Source organism: Sphaeramia orbicularis, chromosome 9, assembly GCF_902148855.1.
Source record: "Sphaeramia orbicularis chromosome 9, fSphaOr1.1, whole genome shotgun sequence".
Taxonomy (NCBI): domain Eukaryota; kingdom Metazoa; phylum Chordata; class Actinopteri; order Kurtiformes; family Apogonidae; genus Sphaeramia; species Sphaeramia orbicularis.
Window position 1 is genome coordinate 52,527,544 of NC_043965.1, and position 19,632 is coordinate 52,547,175.

Below are 19,632 nucleotides of genomic sequence, written 5' to 3' on the forward strand. Positions count from 1 at the left end.
TATAATTGTTAGACAATCGATATGAACTCAATTTGAGCTACATCGACCAGATAGTGGCAGAATAATGGTCAGAGAACCAATTTTTCCCCACAAAACTCCACCTAGTGAAAGAAAATGACACCATATGAACTCTGGATGGCTACCAGAAATTGACATTTGTAAGATGATCAATATGAACCAAATTTTTATCTCAATTGGCCTATTATTGCTTGATTTATGTTAAAAAAACAAATTATTTTCAACTAAAGCGCCCACATTTGAAAGACTTACAATACTCAGAGAAGCTGAAATCAATAGGGTTCTTCCACTTGGGGCACCCTATGTTGTTTATATATCAATCAATCAATCAATCAATCAATCAATCAATCTTTATTTATATAGCACTTTTCATACACTGAGGATGTAGCACAAACTGCTTCACATATAAGTTTAAAAATCAGTACCACCAACCACCAACCCACCCACCCACTCACACACACACACACACACACACACACACACACACACGCACGCACACACACACACACACACACACACACACACAAGCACACATACACTTAAAAAGACTGACTGAGCACGAGAGGACCAGAAAGTAAAAGTAAAAGAGGAAGTGCTGTCTCAGGGAGCCATCCACACCAGGAGGCAGCCGCCGACCCCGGCAACCAGGCGCCAGCGACACAGTGCCGCATCCCAACCAGTGGGAGAGGGCCAACTGCCACCGCATCGTGGTGGCAGGGACCACCATCCAGCAGAAAGGAGCAGACCCAAGTGAAAGAAGGCGGCACAGCCGCCAGAGTCCACAGCCACCCCCCGGCACAGAGGGCTCCCCCTGATGAAACACTGGAGAATATAGATAAGAAACATTAAAAAGATATGAAAGCATTGATTAAAAGAATCCAAATGTAAAACTTATATATAAATATAATATAAATATTAAACATTAAAATGATAAAACAGAAGCATTGGTTAAGAGAATCTAACTATAAGACATTTAGATAAAAATATTATATTACTATAAAACATCAAATGGATAAAACAGAGGTATTAGTTAAAAGCCAAATTAAAGAGGTGGGTCTTGAGCTTGGTTTTAAAAATTTCTACATTCTCTGCGGCCCTGAGGTTCCCTGGCAGGCTGTTCCATAGGCGAGGAGCATAATGCTGAAAAGCTGCCTCACCATGAGTTTTTGTGTTAGCTTTTGGAACTGTTAAAAGGCCAGTGCCAGAGGACCTCAGGGTCCGCAAGGGTTCATATGGTAAAATCAGATCTAAAAGATAAGAAGGAGAAAGACCATTAAGACATTTAAAAACTATTAAAAGGACCTTAAAATCATTTCTGAAACACACGGGGAGCCAATGCAGTGATTTAAAAACCGGTGTAATGTGAAACTGCCTTCTGGTCTTCGTCAGCACTCGAGCGGCTGAATTTTGAAGAAGTTGGAGTTGTGAGATTCTATCTTTGGGAAGACCAGAAAGCAGGGCATTACAGTAGTCAATTCTACTGGAAATAAAAGCATGCATCAGCATCTCCATGTTGGCTCGAGAGAGAACTGGACGGACTCTGGCTATATTCTTAAGATGATAAAAACCTGTTTTTACGGTGGATCTAATATGTGGGATAAAAGTGAGCTAAGAGTCAAAGATAACGCAAGGGATATCAAGGGATAAGAAATCCAACCAAATCTGTCTTGGTTACCATGTTTACACAAAGGATATCCGCCAGTGGCGGTCAAGGTAAAACCATATATATCCCCACAACTCGATATAATATAATATAATATAATATAATATAATATAATATAATACTACTGCCTCTACTAGCACTAACACAACCAGAGTGCATCTCAAGGGATGTCACTGTAGTATCACATGTATCGACAACTTAGCAGGTTTTACAATACTTTTTGGGTCTTTTTTTGGTGACAAATCTAGAGCCCTTTATGGGCCTTTTGGGTGTACAAACATGTTGAAAAACAGACTCTAGAACAGGCATGTCCAAAGTCCGGCCCGGGGGCCAATCACGGCCCGCGGTCAGATTTTATACGGCCCACAGCTTCAGTTTTATAATGTATTATTCATGGCCCGCTTGGACTGTTGAACCGAGTACATGAATCATAAAAGGTTCAAAATGCAGTTCCTCCTTTCACCTCATGGTGGCAGCACCACTCTAACTCTATCTGGCTCTGTGACCTTACCGTGAACCCTTTTTCGCTAATTTCTAACCACGGCGCCTGTAAATAAAAAAACGAAAGTTGACAGTGAGGGCTGCCACTTCCAAGAGAGATGGGAATTACAATTTTTTTTCACTGAAAATTGAGGCAATTATGTTTGCCTAATTTGTCAAGAGACTGTTGCCTTGTTTAAGGAATTCAATGTAAAGAGACACGAGCAGACAAAACATGCTAACGCATACGACAAGCTAGCAGGGAGTGAGCGTTCCGAAAAAGTGAAGCAAATTCAAGCTGCTTTAAACTCACAACAGTGACTCTTCATGTGAACCTGGGAGTTCAATGAATTCGCCACCAAGGCAAGCTACCAAGTTGCCAGGTTAGTTGCCTATAACTACTGGTGTTATGTACTTGTAGATGTGACACAAAATATTACTTTCTGAATGTTTTTTTCAAAGAGTAACAGTCATATGTTTTAATCTTAAACGTTAACAGACTTTACATTACTGAGTAATATATGAGTAATGATTACTCATATAAGTCATGTTTAAAATGAATGTGAGGTTAAGATTTTATCAACTTGGATGTTTAAGATACGCTGTACAGTTTGTTCTATGTTATCTGACTCCAGATGTGAAAGGAAGGCAGAATAGTTTTTTTTTTTTTTTTTTTTCTATTTGTTCACACCTGAGTGGCTTAGATTTGGTTACATTGCCATTTAAAAAAACGATATTGTGACAATGAAAATAAAATTGTTGTAGAACAGCGCATTTATATGTAATTTTTACTGTTTAAAAAATGTCTGAAGGGACCACTGGCCCCTGGCAATGTCCACATTATCAGATCTGGCCCTCTGGACAAAAAGTTTGGACACCCCTGCTCTAGAATCTAAAATTGAAAGACTGCTCATTGAATAATAGGCTGCAAAACAGATTTAATTAATTAATTATTATTTAATTATTATCAATAAATTACCATTTAAGATATACATGACATTCCAGATAGTCTTTACAGATACTATAAAGTAAGTTTAACATGCTGCCACAATAAAAATTAATTTTGTAGATGAAATGAATGGCACACTTTAGTGTCTTCAGTTCAGATATAATATCAGTCAACAAAAATGGTTGATATGTTATCTGTTATGGATCTAGCCTTATTACATTTAAAACAGAATACATCAAAGATGCACTGAATGTGTGAAAACATTGGAGCCCAGAACTTTAGTGTTCTATATTTTTAGAAATCATTCACAGTACATCCTTCATAGATGAGTATGCGCATCTTTTGCCCTTAAGCTTAGAAAAATCCAGTTCTATCTTGTCTGCTTATGGATATATCTCTAAATGAAATGAAAAGATGTTAAAGATCTGATGGAAAATCTATCAAATAATGCTTGTATATTTGACAGTTACAACTGGTGATGACTACTTCATTTCCTTGTATATATTCCTGTGCATGTCAGCCAGGCACACGTCAATGAGCGGTGAATGATGTACCTTACAACCAATTACTGACCCCCTTTGTCAGCTGGGGACTCCTTTGCTTTTGCTGTACTAAATTACTAATAAAGATTGAAGGAATAATAATAATAATAATGAACTGGATTTCTATAGTGCCTCTCAAGGCACCAAAAGCTCTTTACCACCACTAGAGAGTGAATAATGGATCAATAATGTAAACTACATCTTTATCCATAGTAGGGATGTAACGATATGAAAATTTCATATCACGGTTATTGTGACCAAAATTATCACGGTTATCATTATTATCGCGGTATTGTTGAAATGTGCACTGAAATAATATAACCAAGTTGCATTTTGAAAAAAAATAATAAAGCAACATGCACAATGTACTTTCTGTTGCAGAAACATTCAAGTAATAACATGTAAACAACAAACATACAAATGTGCATTAAAGTTGGCACCTTAAGGCCACAAGAGATATCTGCACCAGGGGTGGGAACTGTTAGGATTTGATCAATATCAATGCCATTATCAGTTTTGCTTATCAATCCAATTCCTTATCAATTCTCCTATTGATTCCTGTGGTGTTTTTGAGTGTGGAAAAAAAGTAGATGGACAGGTCACAGTGGAATTTGTTTGAACATTTTCCAGATCAAATCATTCACAGCGTCACACATATACACTATTGTACACACAAAAACAGAAAGTGAAACACAGTCATATTTTCCTGAACTATTTAATGAACAAATGTAAATATTCTGAAAGAATGAGGATTTTAAAACATGTTAGGCTGATCTGATCCAGACTGGTCAGTGGGTCACTCCTGGCGAGAGACAGACCAGTCACAACAGTGTCCTCTGGTCCAGTTCCTCTGGTGGTCAGTCAGTGGATTTCCTGTTGAATGTCCTTCAGTTCATAAAGCCTCCTCTCCTTTGGTTTTTAAACACATCATGTGTCTTTGTACAGCTGAAGTTCACTCATTTGGGCTCATTTGAACTGACATGAGTTTGTCCTCAGTATCTATATTCAGACGGTTTCAATGTTGGGGCCGGGAAGGGGTTAACACTAGCGAGGACCGGGTCTGTGCGTTCGCTTGCGAGGATGGACCGAGTCCGTGCGCATGCTTGTTCGGACCGACCCGCAGTCGGACAGACCGGGTCCGTGCACGTGCGCTCAAACAGACCGGGCCTGTGTGCTGACGCGCTCCGACGGACCCGCAGTCGGATGGACCGGGTCCGTGCGTGCGCTCCGACAGACCGGGTCTGTGCAGGAGTCACTATCCCCGAATCTCTGGAGCTCTGTCCGTGCAGGTGCCTTTCGCCATGTTTTCAGAGGTCAAACATTACAAACTGTGCACACACACCTGGAGTGCCGCTGCTTCTTCAGGAAATGAACAGTACCGTGAGTTTTCTAGGTGCGGTAATCGAACACGATTAATATAATAATTAGAATCTAAACGGTAATACTAACCGTCGGAAATTTTACCACGGTGTGATTTTACCGGTGTAATGATACCGGTGTAATGATCGTTACATCCCTAATCCATAGCTGCCTTGGAATTGTGCCTGCCAATCCATCCCTCTCACCACCACCAAACATTCAGACACATTCATACACCAGTGTGAGTGGAAGGAAGGTGGGTGAAGTGTCTTGCCCTGGGACACATGACTAGGATAGAGTGGGAATTGAAGTACCAACCCTCTGGTTATTGGACGACCTGCTCTACCTCCTGAGCCACACCCACCTTCACATCGTATTGGAATGTCTTTGTTACAGAGTATGAGTTTAGAGAGTGCTTCAATTGTGTTTTTTGGAGATTATGACAAGTGTAATACTGATATGATCTGTTTGAGTGGTGTATGTTCATTCTTCAGTCATGGTGTAAAATATTTTAGGATCTGACTTCCAGCAAGAAGATGTTTGATTACTGTGTGCTTGACCTTAGCTGACAAGGTGCTGGGATTGGGTGACATGCTCCTCAAGACTGGCTTTGTGAATGGACTTTGAACAGGCTGATAAACTAGCACTGAGAGATGACTCAGATGATATCTTCACCCCCCAGCCATTAAGCTGGAAAACTGCATCTGGGAGTGTCTGAGTGGAAAAAGACAGGCTTTAATCATCTTCTCTGCTTCGTTTGCCCTAATCTGGCTGTTGATGCCAGTCCTGCACTTCAGCCTCAAGTTGATCCAACATCTTCTCCTCCACCAGCAAAAGTGAGGGCATTGCTGAGCCAAACTGTAACTAAGTGGATGCAACTGAAAGCCTCTATCTTTCTAAGCAAAAAGTCTGCTTAAAATTGCCTAAACTGTTTCTGGATATTCATTTTGCCCACTAAGTAATGGCATTTCCTCCATACCTGTAGCATCGCCTCCTCTGGTAAATGCTCTGGAGAGTCATATTCCAGCCTGTGACTCACAATGCACCAAGACCCTGGTTCTTCTGCTGTCAGGTAACCACAAAGAGCATATCCAAATTAACCACACCACTTCAGTTGCTTCACCACAGTCCATATAGATGGGCAGCTGGAAAAATTATATTGGTGTCCTTTCTGTGATCCGTCCTGTTTGGAGGCTGTTTATCCACTACTAGAGGTCACTGTTGTTCTGTTTGTCCTCTGACATATCCCTCCATGCCTAAAGAGTACCCTAACTTTAGGTAGGTTTTCAGCAAAGAGGAGCAAGGGAGCAAGTCTTGTCTTGACCTCCACAAAGATCATATGATTGCATTGTAGATCTCCTACCAGGACTTCTCCCACTGTTTCTGGAAATTCATTTTGCCCACTAAGTAAAGGCATTTTCTTCATAAAACCTCCCATGTCCAAGAAGATGACATGAATAAATAGAAAAATTAATCCTTGGGCACTTTTAACATCTGACCATCTCTGAATATTTCAATGGGGGGTTTACCAACTGGCGCCCTCTGCGCTGCATCCCCCTGTTTCAAAATCTGTAGAAAAAAAAACAAATCACTGGGATTCAAACCCCAGTCTTCTGCACTGTAGACTGAAGATTTACCTACTGAGCTATACACCAACTGTGTGCTCAGCTGACCTATTTGCTATTTGATTATTTTACTTTGTTTTTGGGATGTGACATTTACTCCTGTGGGTGGTGCTTGGGCACTAATTTTTGCACCCCAAGGCTCTCCTATCTCTTGTATTGGAGGAGGGGGAGGGTCTACTGCTCACACACCATTTAGAACTAGTGTTTGTAGGGTAAAAGGTCTAGTTCTTAAATATGAACTAGACTAAAGTCTAATAATGATGAAGAGACAACTGTCCATTCAAGCAACATTTGGGTCTGAATGAAAAACAAACAGGCTGCCACAGAAGCGATGGCGATACATGTCAATACCGTGCTGGGGCGGTGCACATGACTGGGCTCTTTAAACTCCATAAAGCTTGTAATTACATCACTTTACAACATACACATGCCCCCAGCAGCGGGTCGTACAAGCATTATTACATATTTGACACACAGCTCAAAGAATTTGATAGTAAGGGTTCAGCACCACGGACAGCAACCATGTCATTTTGACATCAATCAAACAGACATGAAGTCAAACAAACCAAGAGAACAACAACAACATTGGGATACCTAGCCCCTAATAATAGCAACACAAATTCAAAGCAGTTCAGCACCACTGATAGCGACCACATCATTGTGACACCCACTTTAATGAACCACTTGTTTGTTTCCAAAATAAGGGCCAGAGATATGAATAATCACAGTAAAAATTAAAGAAATAACAACAACATTCTGAAGGAGTCAATATATTCTATTTTGTAAATGTAGAACAACATATGCACATAAATCCACACATGGACTACTACTGTACTAACTTTCATCCATTTTGAACATAAATCAAACACCTTAACAATAAGTCTAGGTCAGCCATATCACAGATATAGATTGCACTCATTTAAGTGACAGGCAACATCAAATTTATCTCCACCAACAAAAATAAACCAAAGTGCATAGTATGGTTCAGAATGGAATTATAACAACATAACAGTGCATGGTATTTTATCAAGACAATGCATTTCAAATTGCACCCAGTGTAGATGAGCCATATCAGTTGATTACATTTTCATGAATTTAACTGACAAACAACATCAATTCCAAGTGCACCAACAAATACAAAACACAACTGCATAGTATGCTTGTAATTATGACAACATAACAGTGCATGACACTTTATCAACACAAAACATTTCAAACTGCATTCAACAATAATCACCTCGCCATTTTAGCCCTGCTAACATGGGAAAAGTCACTGTAACAGTCAAGCCCGGATTAACCATATGGGCAACTGGGCAATTGCCCAGGGGCCCGCGACCTCTGAAGGGCCCTGGGAAGCTCGGGCATAACGAAAATATCTGGTTATCTTTTGCTTATAAATGAAACTGTCCGCTGCCCGGAGCCATTGCACTGCACAGAAACCCTGCTCCTGCTGTCTGTGACCGTGAGCTGAGACCCTCTCCTCATTGGTCAGTCCAAAAAGCGAATCAGCGGTGACGCAAATCAACGTGCGTGCACTGAACGGGATGTGAGACGTCAAGAACTATGCGACATACGTACGCGAATCAAAACATTGCAAACATGGAGAAGCAGCTAAGTGGGAGCGCCAAACGAAAATTAAAAAAGGAGAGGGACATTAAAAAAGCTGAAAATTTAAAGAACATACCTAAAATAGGTAATTTATTTACTGAAATTGTCAGTTTTCCAGATGTTTATAGTATTTAGTATATGTAGTATTTAGTATTAAAATGTTTAACCCTTGCCTTGACATGCCTTGAATTGTGATGTGTTTTCTGTTTAAAAGTTAAACTGGGACCAAAATGTTTATTTTAGCAGATTATACTGCATTATATTTATTTTTTCCTTGTGGTGGCTCCATGAAAATGTTGAGATATGTTTATTGTTGAGAGAAAGTAGATTTCAAGATGTTTGCATTGCACTTACTTTAACTCTCTTGTTGAATTCTGAGGTGACAAGGGGATTTCTGTTTAAAATTCATATCTGATTCTATCAGATTATGTTTGTGTTTTGTCTGTGGGCTTTTTCTGACGATTCAATACATTTGTGTTGGCAAAAAGTGTTCTTAAATAAATACTGGATACTTTGGAAATGGTTTCTTATTTATTTTTTGTGAAAATGGAGGGCACTTCCCTCTCTTTCTAACGTAGTGGATCAATTTTAGATTATACTGATGCTAATGTGTTTTGTTTTCATATCATCATATGTGAGCGAGTGGCCTTGACAAGAGCTATAGTGGTGCACTTTTAGTTCTACGAGCATTTACACATTTGTACATCAAAATGCATTTGATGATAGTTAGATATTGAAGTATGGGGTATATTTACATATATTCCTGGAACTTATTCTGTATTTTGCCAGATTATGGGGATCCTGGGGTTGTGATGATGGGGCCCTTGAATATTGTTGCCCAGGGCACAATGAAGTGTTAATCTGGCCCTGGTAACAGTCCTTTAGTGAACCTCTCTTTACATTATTTTTTCTGTTACCTTGCATGTAGTTTGCCAACATTTGCCATCAAATGAGAGAAATGGCATTTTTTTTTGATTTAGCAAGAGCAGTGAAGTCAGATGTATGTTGTCAGGGCAATGTGCAAGCAGTGTTGCAGATGCTGGTCAGTGAGGGATATGCGATTGTGAGTTTTAATGGCATTCATGTGTGAGAATGATGACTCACATGTGTATATTGAGCCAACATTGTCAGAAGAAAAAGTGCAAGACCCCTTGAGTGTGGAAATTTCTCTCGGTTGACTACATGGGTCCAGAATTTTTCAAAGCCTGCCTGCTGCAATGACTGTCTCAAGTCATCTGATGACTGAATGTCAATAAGTTCCGGCTGTAAAAAACCCTCATCCAATGACAGTACCAGCTCCTTTCCAGCTTTCTTTGACTCAACATTCACACAGAAAGGGTCCTTAACAAATCTCGCCATTTCACTGGAGATGCTGAAATCATCAAACCTGGTGGCAAAGTTGTTTTTCAACGAGTTAATAAAGCCTGACATCACCATGGTAATTTGCAGGCTATATTTCCTTAATGTGGGGAAGTGAAGCATCTTCCTAGGACAAAGATCAACTACAAAGAGTGAGAGCTTTCTTTGAAAAGCATTAAGTTTCTCCACAAGTTCTGGAACTGTTTTATCTCAGCCCTGCAACTCCATGTTGAGTTGGTTCAAATGATGGAAAACGTCACTCAAAAAGCAATCTGTAGCATTAAACTCATCATTTTCCATTAGAGACAGAAACTTGGCACCTTTTTTCAACTTTGAAGACCGGAGAAACACCAGAATCTCCTCTCTTAATTCACAAAAACGTTTTAATATATTTCCTTTGCTAAGCCATCTAATGTCATTGTGAATGAGCAAATCTTTATATTCAGCAGACATGTCAGTCAGCAACTTGCGGAACCGGCGGTGCTGTAAACTGGAAGTGCAACCGATAAAGTTTATAACTGCCATGACAGAGTTCATGGTCTCTTTTAACTCACCACTGAGTTTGGCACACAGGAGGCTTTGGTGAATGAGGCAATGTAGTGATCTCATCTGCGGAGCCGCAGCCGCCATTCTCGCGGCGAGCCCCTGATCCCTGCCCATCATCGAGGGTGCACCATCCATCACCAACATACTGACGCACGCTAAATCCAAGTTGTACTCCTCAAAGAATGAAACAATTTTGTTGAATAAAATCTCACCGGTAGTGTGCCCTTCCAGGGGAATTAGTCCAAGCAGATCCTTGCGAAAACATTCTCCATTAAAAAATCGCACATAGAGGCACAACTGTGCAACATCACTGTTGTCTGTCTACTCATCCACGGCAAAAGACATCACGTCAGCCTTCCTCAGTTTATCCAAAAGCATCTCGAAAACGTCCGATGCAAGGGACTCAACTCTCCTCATATTTGACGTGTCAGATATTGGAATTTGCTTGATCGAATCAATAATACTTTTTCGGGTTTTCTCATCTGGTACCACCTCATCAATGGATGCCAGCATACACTCCTTGACTGTCTCTGAGTCTGTAAACGGCTTTTTCTTTTTTCCCAATATCCACGCCACTCATAACAATGCCGCCGTCGCTCTCTCTTGATCCGTACAAGCCCAGACCAATATGCGACGTCTTTGCTCATAATAAAATGTAAGCCCCGATATCTTCTGCCTCCAAGCCTCAGAGCCCAGTGGGAAAGTAGCGTTAAAGTTAGCATGTGTTGTGTTGAAATGCCTTATCAAATTATACTCTTTACTCATGGCGAGGCACTTGTTGCAGATTAAGCACACAGGATTCGCATTAACAGCAACAAATGCGTATTTCTCTGTCCATTCATTGTTGAACTGCCTGTTCTCTGAGTGAACTTTTCTTTTTTTCTTTAAGGTAGAGAGAGACATTTTGTCTTGTTAGCCAACCTTCATGCTTGAAAGAAACGAGTCAGAGCGGTCAGAGCGTAGCTCTACTAAAGCGGGAATGGCGACTTCATTGGTCATCTGCAGTCCCTCAAAATGTATGTCTGGCTGAAACAGGTGGATCACTTAAACGTGTGCATACCACCTCCTTCTGCATGAGAGAATGTAGAATTAGCTGTAGTCATGTGCTGTGTGAGACTATCCATATCTAATAATTACACTACATTAAGGGCTGGTAAAAAATTCCTTAGGGGCCGGACCCGCCCCGGGGGCCGCCACTTGAATAGCCCAGCAGTAAACCAACAAGACCAGGATCATCAGGGAAGAAGATTTGTCCATTTGTCCCTCTGTCTGTTTGTCCCTCTTGTCCTACACTTCAGATTATGCTCATATGTCAGTCTTACTCTTAGTCATCCTGTGCACTCACATGTTGGCACAAAGGCTGGGCCTGGTTGCATATCCACTTCATCAGTCTGTGGAGACCAGCACCCACAGCGGACACCTTCTGTCAGGTGACTCAACACACCCAACCAAACTCTTTTCCTGACCTTAAACAGAGACAGTTAGTTGTTGTTTGTGGCGTCCTGACATCCCCTAATTCTGGTGTACCTTTGACTTACACAGCACATCCATCACACTGCCTGGACCACGCAGCTATTTATGCTTAGGTACCAGAATCATCTCTGTGCCAGAATCCAAGGTTGCTTCATGATGTACAGTTCCCAGACCTATCACAAGGTCCCTCCTACTATCTGGACTTGAAGGTGTTCAACAAACTCATGGTCATGAGTTGGCAATAAAAAAGCTTGTTTTTCATCTTGTGGTATTCTCTTGAACTGCCACCTTACCGTGGTGGGGGAGTTTGAGTGCCCGAATGATCCCAGGAGCTATGTTGTCAGGGGCTTTATGCCCCTGGTAGGGTCTCCCAAGGCAAACAGGTCCTGGGTGATGGGCCAGACTAACAGCAGTTCAGAAGCCCTTATGAAAAATAAACAACAAAAGAATGTGACGTCGCCCGGTTATGGCGCAGCCGGGGCCCCACCCTGGAGCCAAGCCCGGGGTTGGGGCTCGAATGCGAGCACCTGGTGGCCGGGCCTATGCCTACGGGGTCTGCCCGGGCCCAGACTCGTCCATCACCCAAGCTGAAGTCACCGAGGTGGTTGGACAGCTCCTCGGTGGCAGGGCTCCAGGGATGGACGAGATTGGCCCTGAGTACCTTAAGCCTCTGGATGTGCAGGGACTGTCTTGGTTGACACGTCTCTGTAACATCGCATGGCAGTCAGGGACAGTACCTTTGGATTGGCAGACCGGGGTGGTGGTCCCCCTTTTTAAGAAGGGGGACCGGAGGATGTGCTCCAACCACAGGGGGATCACACTCCTCAGCCTCCCGGGGAAAGTCTATTCTAGGGTACTGGAGAGGAGGATCTGACCGATAGTCGAACCTCAGATCCAGGAGGAACAATGCAGTTTTCGTCCCGGTCGCAGAACACTGGACCAGCTTTATACTCTCCATCAGGTGCTCGAGGGTTCATGGGAGTTCGCTAAACCAGTCCACATGTGTTTTGTGGATCTGGAGAAGGCGTTTGACCATGTCCCTCGTGGTATCCTGTGGGGGGTGCTTCAGGAGTATGGGGTCCGGGGCCCTTTGCTTAGGGCAGACTGGTCCTTGTATGACTGAAGCAGGAGCCTGGTTCGCATTGTCGGCAGTAAGTCAGACCTGTTCCAGGTACATGTTGGACTCCGGCAGGGCTGCCCTTTGTCACCGGTTCTGTTCATAATTTTTATGGAAAGAATTTCTAGGCGCAGCCAGGGGCCAGAGGGGTCCGGTTTGGGGACCACAGGATTTCGTCTCTGCTTTTTGCAGATGACGTTGTCCTGTTGGTCTCATCGAACCTGGACCTTCAGCATGCTCTGGGGCAGTTTGCAGCCGAGTGTGAAGCGAGCGGGATGAGGATCAGCACCTCCAAATCTGAGGCCATGGTTCTCGAACGGAAAAAGGTGGTTTGCCCTCTCTGGGTCTGTGGGGAGTCTTTGCCCCAAGTGGAGGAGTTTAAGTATCCTGTGGTCTTGTTCATGAGTGAGGGAAGGATGGAGCGTGAGATTGACAGACGGACTGGTGCAGTGTCTGCAGTGATGCAGTTGCTGTACCGGTCGGTTGTGGTGAAGAAGGAGCTGAGCCGAGAGGCAAAGCTCTCGATTTACCTGTCAGTCTACGTTCCTACCCTCACCTATGGTCATGAGCTATGGGTCATGACCGAAAGGACAAGATCCCGGATACAAGCAGTCGAAATGAGTTTCCTCCGCAGGGTGGCTGGGCGCACCCTTAAGGATAGGGTGAGGAGCTCGGTCACCAGGGAGGAGCTTGGAGTAGAGCCACTGCTCCTCCACATTGGGAGGGGCCAGCTGAGGTGGCTTGGGCATCTGTTTCGGATGCCTCCTGGATGCCTCCCTGGGGAGGTGTTCCGGGCATGTCCCACCAGGACGAGACCTTGGGGAAGACCCAGGACACATTGGAGAGACTATGTCTCTTGGCTGGCCTGGGAACGCCTCGGCGTCCCCCCGGAAGAGCTGGAGGAGGTGTCTGGGGAGAGGGAAGTCTAGGCGTCCCTGCTTAGACTGTTACCCCCGCGACCTGGCCCCAGAAGAAGCGGAAGATAATGGATGGATAGATGGATGGATGGATGGATGGATGGTATTCTAGACCAAGACTAAGAAACTGTTGCTTCAAAATGTTTAAAATTTGAATTAAAATTCATTGCACTTTCAAATCCCTCTGCCATTAAATTAAGTTACCAACGTCCTTTATGATCCATCCCATATTTCATGTCTCCTTGTTGAAATCTGTCAATGTCAGTTTATTGTCTGTGAAGCTGTTATGCGCTGTGTTCATCTCAGCCTCTGCTCGCCAATTTGCTGCCCTGCCACATCCTCCCCAGCATGTCTCCTCTGTCTAGCCACCAACCAGTTCATGCCACCACTCAGCCTATTTGACTGTCAGGTGTTGTTACCATTAATTCTGTAATTATTAACAATTAATTCTCTGCTTTTGAATGAATGCTAGTACTTTTCTTTGCCTCTGGGTACTTATGTTAACATAAATCATGAACAGCAGTAGTATAGCATGATAAAATTTTACTTTTACATCATGTGCATTAGATCTTGGTCACATATCAGAAAACAAGATCTGTCAACAACAATAACTTTATGCCGTCACCAGATTTTATTTCTAGACCAATAAATAAATTTTCTTAAAATCTATGAATTGTGTCACAATTACTCCTCAATGTGAAACTGTACTTCAGACGTGAAAAGCTTTTTACCCTTCACAGTTGCCCAATTCCCTTTTTTGCCTCTCTTCAGTTTCTAAATATTTTGCCCTGTATTTTTTCTGCATGAATAACCAATGACAAAGATCATTTAAAGTGCAGTAAGTAGTAGTATTCATGTGGAGTGCAGCTAGAGAAAAAAAAAAATCCAAAATAACACAAATGATAATAGTGTATAGGTCATATATGTGCAGCATAGTGCTTCAGTAGGAAGGTCACCAAGGGATCTGGGAAAGGCTTGATTCATGGATCTGGGAGCCTATGAATGATAAAATAATCTAAAACCACTATATAGAAAGTGCCCAAAAACTACTGGGGAAAAACCTGTAAATAATATATATGTCTTCCATTTTGAATGGGATAATCGAAAATCTCCAGTTGGAACTTTTTCTCCCTTAAGGATAATTTATAAAAAGTTTAGGACAACATAAAAATTTGACATTTTTCTGGCTTACCATCAGGATGCTCATAGGGCAGCCAATGATGCTTGGCATTTTGAAATTCAAAATGGGAATTGCGTAACTGGCATTGCTGGGCTCTGAAGTCTTCAAAGTGTTTGGGGCAGTCATCAGTGTTGCAGAGCTGATATTCATAGTTTACTCCAGGGCAGTCCTGACCGCTATTGGAAGGCCTTTGGGAAAGGAACAGAGGAGGAAGATGTTGTGACTGAGCAGTTTATTAGATGTGTGCTTTGAAATAAGGATGGGGAAACACATTGGTTTAAAATGTGAAAAAGCCTTTGTGAAATAGTGATGTGTTGAACAATTTGCTATTTTGGAAGAAATTATAAAATTTTTTAATTTGTTGTAGGACTGGCGACATGCCCAGGGTGAACCCCGCCTTCGCCCATCGGGAGCTGGGATATGTTGCAGCACCCCCGCAACTGCCTTGAGGACAAAGCAGTTCAGGAGATGGATGTTCCATTCCCTGCTTTGACAGGCTACTAATATACCTCAGTTTCCTGTTATTTTTTCACATCCCGCCTTCGTGTAATGCCTGCCACAAATCATGGGTGTAGAGACACAGTTAAAATAATATACAATATAATCACAGATTAACATTATATTCACTCTTTTTTAGTAGAAAGAGACTTTAGAGATCCCAATTCAGACATCTATCATGTTCCAAGAAACCTTAACATAAGATATAGTCATCTCACAAAAAACACAAAAAAATACTTTTTTCTTTTCTTCTCCCATTAAATGCATAGAAAGCAAATCTGTTACAATTCATTGGAGTTGACAAAGCAAAATAGACTTTATTCATTTTACAGTACTGTTCTGGGGAGAAACACACATCTGCTAACAAAAATTTACAGTTACTTAGTAGTTAGGAACAAATGATTTACCATTTTGATCATGAAAATTCTTGGCTGATGGATTATCTCATCTATTAATACCATCAGAGTCAAAAGGTTAATTCCAGACCCTACTCTGCAATCATCCAGCAGTCCATTGTGTGCCAGCCAAAAAAGTAACAGGGTTGACTCTTCTGAAGGTAACCTGAACAAAGGGCTGTGTTAGGCTATTGAAAAATGAACATGGTTCCCCAGGAATCACTTACTCCAACTTCCACAAATCCTCAGATGAAGTTATTGTCTAGATGAGATTTTTCTGTTCCATTCCCAAGTAAAACATATGTTGATAAAGATACACAAAGATAAAATATCTGCTTATTTCATTAATGAAGTTGGCTGATGACTAATTTAAAATGACTGAGTGTGACTGCTGCAAGTTGGGTTTGGTCAATTACTCATGGTATTTTGCAGGATTTGTGCTGTGCAGATCCACTTACGCTGGGTTGTTACACTGTCTCATCCTGAAGCGAACTCCAGTTCCACAAGAGCGTGAGCAGGAGCCATATTTGCTCCATGAACCCCAGGCCCCATCTTGTTTGACTTGATTAGGGTTTTTCCACATGCAGTGACCTTTGTAGCACCACTAGAGGAGGACAAGATGGAAGAAAGACAGTAATTAGTCACAAAGGCCTTTTTTATAGGCTCAGATAGATTGAGGTGATGGGAGGTATATGGCTCACTTTCCCAGGAGCACACTCTGTCCCATCGAGAGGTGGGCCTTTCTTGGTCTTGCAGAAGTAGGGGTTGTCTGGGTGACTGCACCACAGCTGCTTACATGGGTCAAATGTACGAAACTGGAACATAGAAAATAAAAGTTAAGCACTTGGCATAGTGATTGAAACAGCTCTGGTACTCCGTACCGCTTACGACACTAACTCAGAGTTACAAAACTGACAATGTTATTAAACTCAAGTAACTAAAACTTTAAGAAGGAGTTTGTGTGGTTATGGTAGGACATTTAAGTTTGTGGACAAATCCCTCTGGGTTCTTGCTGTGTCTAGCTGTTCATTTTGTCAATTTTTTAATTGTGGATGTGTCCCCCAACAACCCATCATGGAACTATCTTGACATCTCTAGGACATTGAAACATTACATCCCCCTGACACTTAGGAGAAAAATGGTAACTCAGAGGCACCCTATGTGCTGAAATTTTATACTCTTGCCAGTAAGTGACGAGTCAGGAGTGATAACATGAAACCAAAATGTTATAACTGACTTCAGTATCCTTACACTCTACTTTTCTTGACTGCACTGCACAATTAATTCAGCAGAACTTCACCAATGTTAGATTGAATTTGTCTTTAAAACCTTAAACACAATCACTCTCTTGTGAGGTGTATTTCATCCTTGGTACTGGCACTTGAAGTATGTTAGTTCTTTCTTTTGAAATGTGTCAGACTAGCATTTATTAATTCATAAAGCACTGCATTCTTCTTTTGACTTAATTAAATCTGGATCACCTAATAATCATAAATTAAATCCAGTAAATATCATTGAATGTCCAATATCACAGGTCATAGCCATCAATAGTAGTGTTTTGGTATTCAGTCCATATACAATGGGACAGTAACCCACACGCCTCCCCTGTACATCTTATTTTTTAGCACTTAATTTGACTAAAAATGCATCCAAAAGCTGCTAAGATTAATATTTCTCTTTGAGTTTGCTGATGTGTTTTTAAAATCCATTTACGACATGGTAGTGTGTTTTGTTTTCAAAGCACACAAGACAATTGGCTGGAATGACAAAGATGACAAAAACCCTTTTACCAGGGTTACCAGAGGAACTGAATGTTAAAATACGCATTCATAATAGATTTCTGGCTACTTACACAGCTCCTGACTTTTGTCTTAAAGAAAACAAAGTCCTGGTGGTTACATTTGAAAAATAAGAAATCAAAATAACTTGTCAAGTATAACAAATCCATAGTTTTATCCTTCATACAGCAAAGGCTCCCTCTGGGAAAAATTGATAACATTCAGTGCAATGTCTACTTCTCAGGCTCTGAAGCAAATAGAAGCATGAAACAAATCTACTAAGGGCTTAAACCATTATTTTGACACATTTATTCCTGGGGTTCATTACTATTTTTAGCCCTTTAACCTCCATCACATTTAACATTTGAGCCATGTCTGAGCTGATGTGGTTTAGGTTGTGTTTTAGTCACTTGTTAAGCACAGAAAAATGCAACTGTTATCTTTCAAATAAAGCCTAATGTATGCATTTTTGCCTTAAAACAAAAGGTCATTGAAAAAGACAAATGGTATCTAGTTAATTCAGCAGACAGCAAAAAAAAAAAAAAAAAAAAAAAAAAAAAAAAAAAAAATATATATATATATATATATATATATATATATATATATATATATATATATATATATATATATATTTTATATATATTATATTATTATTAGGGCCAGCTATCATGGCCAATTTCCTTAATCGATTCGATTTTGAATCACAAGGTTCTGAATCAATTAACTGTGATTCGATTCGATTCAGTATTAATTGACTGATTCAGATTCATTTAGTGATACCAAAGTACCATCTTGAGTTGTAACTTGATTATTTGACTACTTCAGCCATGCAACACAGAATCAATATTGATATTAGAAAGGAAATAAATTTGACATTTCAGCAGTAAATAGCTGAATCTGCTCTTAAACAATGAACAGGACAGAAACATTGCCATGTTTCTACATTGGCTCAGAACGGACTTCTTCGTCATCTTCATTCTGTTTTATGGCTGGTGCTTCCAGCCTTAAGGTACCTTACTATCACCCTGGGGCACTGCAACCAATTTGCCACCTTGCAACAGACTCATGTTGGACCCTCGGTACAAGAAACTGACTGGAGGGGGAGGGTGGGCGGAACTTCGTGATTTCCACTTTACTATTCCTCTAACTCTGCACTTAGCCACAGGTGATCAAAGTTAATAGTTCTAGAATGACTGGCTTCCATGACCCGCCTCCCCCAACCACTTCCTCCGCACCGCGGGTTCGAGTTTGAGACTGGGAGGAGCTCCCACGGAGGGGTTTTCCCCACCCTTCCTCCACATTCCTCCCACGCCAGAACTGTCACGAGCACAACCAAGACTCTGCGAGGGGCTCACGAGACGGAGCCGGCTGCGCCTCCCCGTTGGAAGTTTCCGGGTCATTTACTCGTGGTCCTGCTCTGAAAAATCGATCTTATCCACCATTAATTGACTACGCAAAATGAAAAAGAAACCGATCTAAAATCAATTAAATCAAGTTTTCTACCTAGCCCTAATATTAATAATAATAATAATTAAAGCCTGGAGGAGACAAAGACATGGACATGTTTCTCTGCATCTGTGACAACGAGGAAGGGACAGAGCTTGTAGATTTGTAGATTTTCTTGAGATGAAAAAAGCATGTTTTAAACAGATGTTTGATGTCTCACACCAAGGTTGATCACTGTAGTTGAGAGGGTGAAGTCCTGACCAGAGAAGGCGATAGTGGTTATGGAGGAAGACTGGACCTGACTTCAGTTTTGGAACTATTTAGATGGAGAAAGTTATGACTCCTGCACACCTTTACCGACTCAAGGCAGATAGTGATGACGGTGAGTGGAGATGGGAGTGATGATGATGACGATGATAAAGATGGTGAGGTAGAGGAGGTGTTGGGGTAGGCCCTTAAGTACAACTGTGTACCATCAGTGTAACAATGAACGTAAATGCCATGACAGCTTGTGACGGAAGAGCCCCGTCAGGTACTGCGGGAAAACTCTTGCAATAAGCAGAAGCACGCACACATACACACACTCATTACCTGGTTGTCCATTTACTTTGTCTCCTGTCCGTCCACTCCGTTTTCATCTTATATACCATTGAACTGTCATCGCAATAGTCTTGGATGC

General features: G+C 41.5%; 1 protein-coding gene across 1 annotated transcript in view; it reads right to left on the reverse strand.

Moving 5' to 3' along the window:
- adamts3 (ADAM metallopeptidase with thrombospondin type 1 motif, 3) overlaps nucleotides 1–19,632 on the reverse strand; it is a 414,286-nt gene that overhangs the window by 72,895 nt on the left and 321,759 nt on the right. Inside the window, exons 11-13 of the mRNA XM_030144543.1 lie at nucleotides 16,431–16,544; nucleotides 16,188–16,333; nucleotides 14,849–15,024 (exon numbers count right to left, since the gene is read on the reverse strand). Coding sequence (XP_030000403.1) covers nucleotides 14,849–15,024; nucleotides 16,188–16,333; nucleotides 16,431–16,544 — 436 coding nt within the window. The remainder of the gene's footprint in view (nucleotides 1–14,848; nucleotides 15,025–16,187; nucleotides 16,334–16,430; nucleotides 16,545–19,632) is intronic.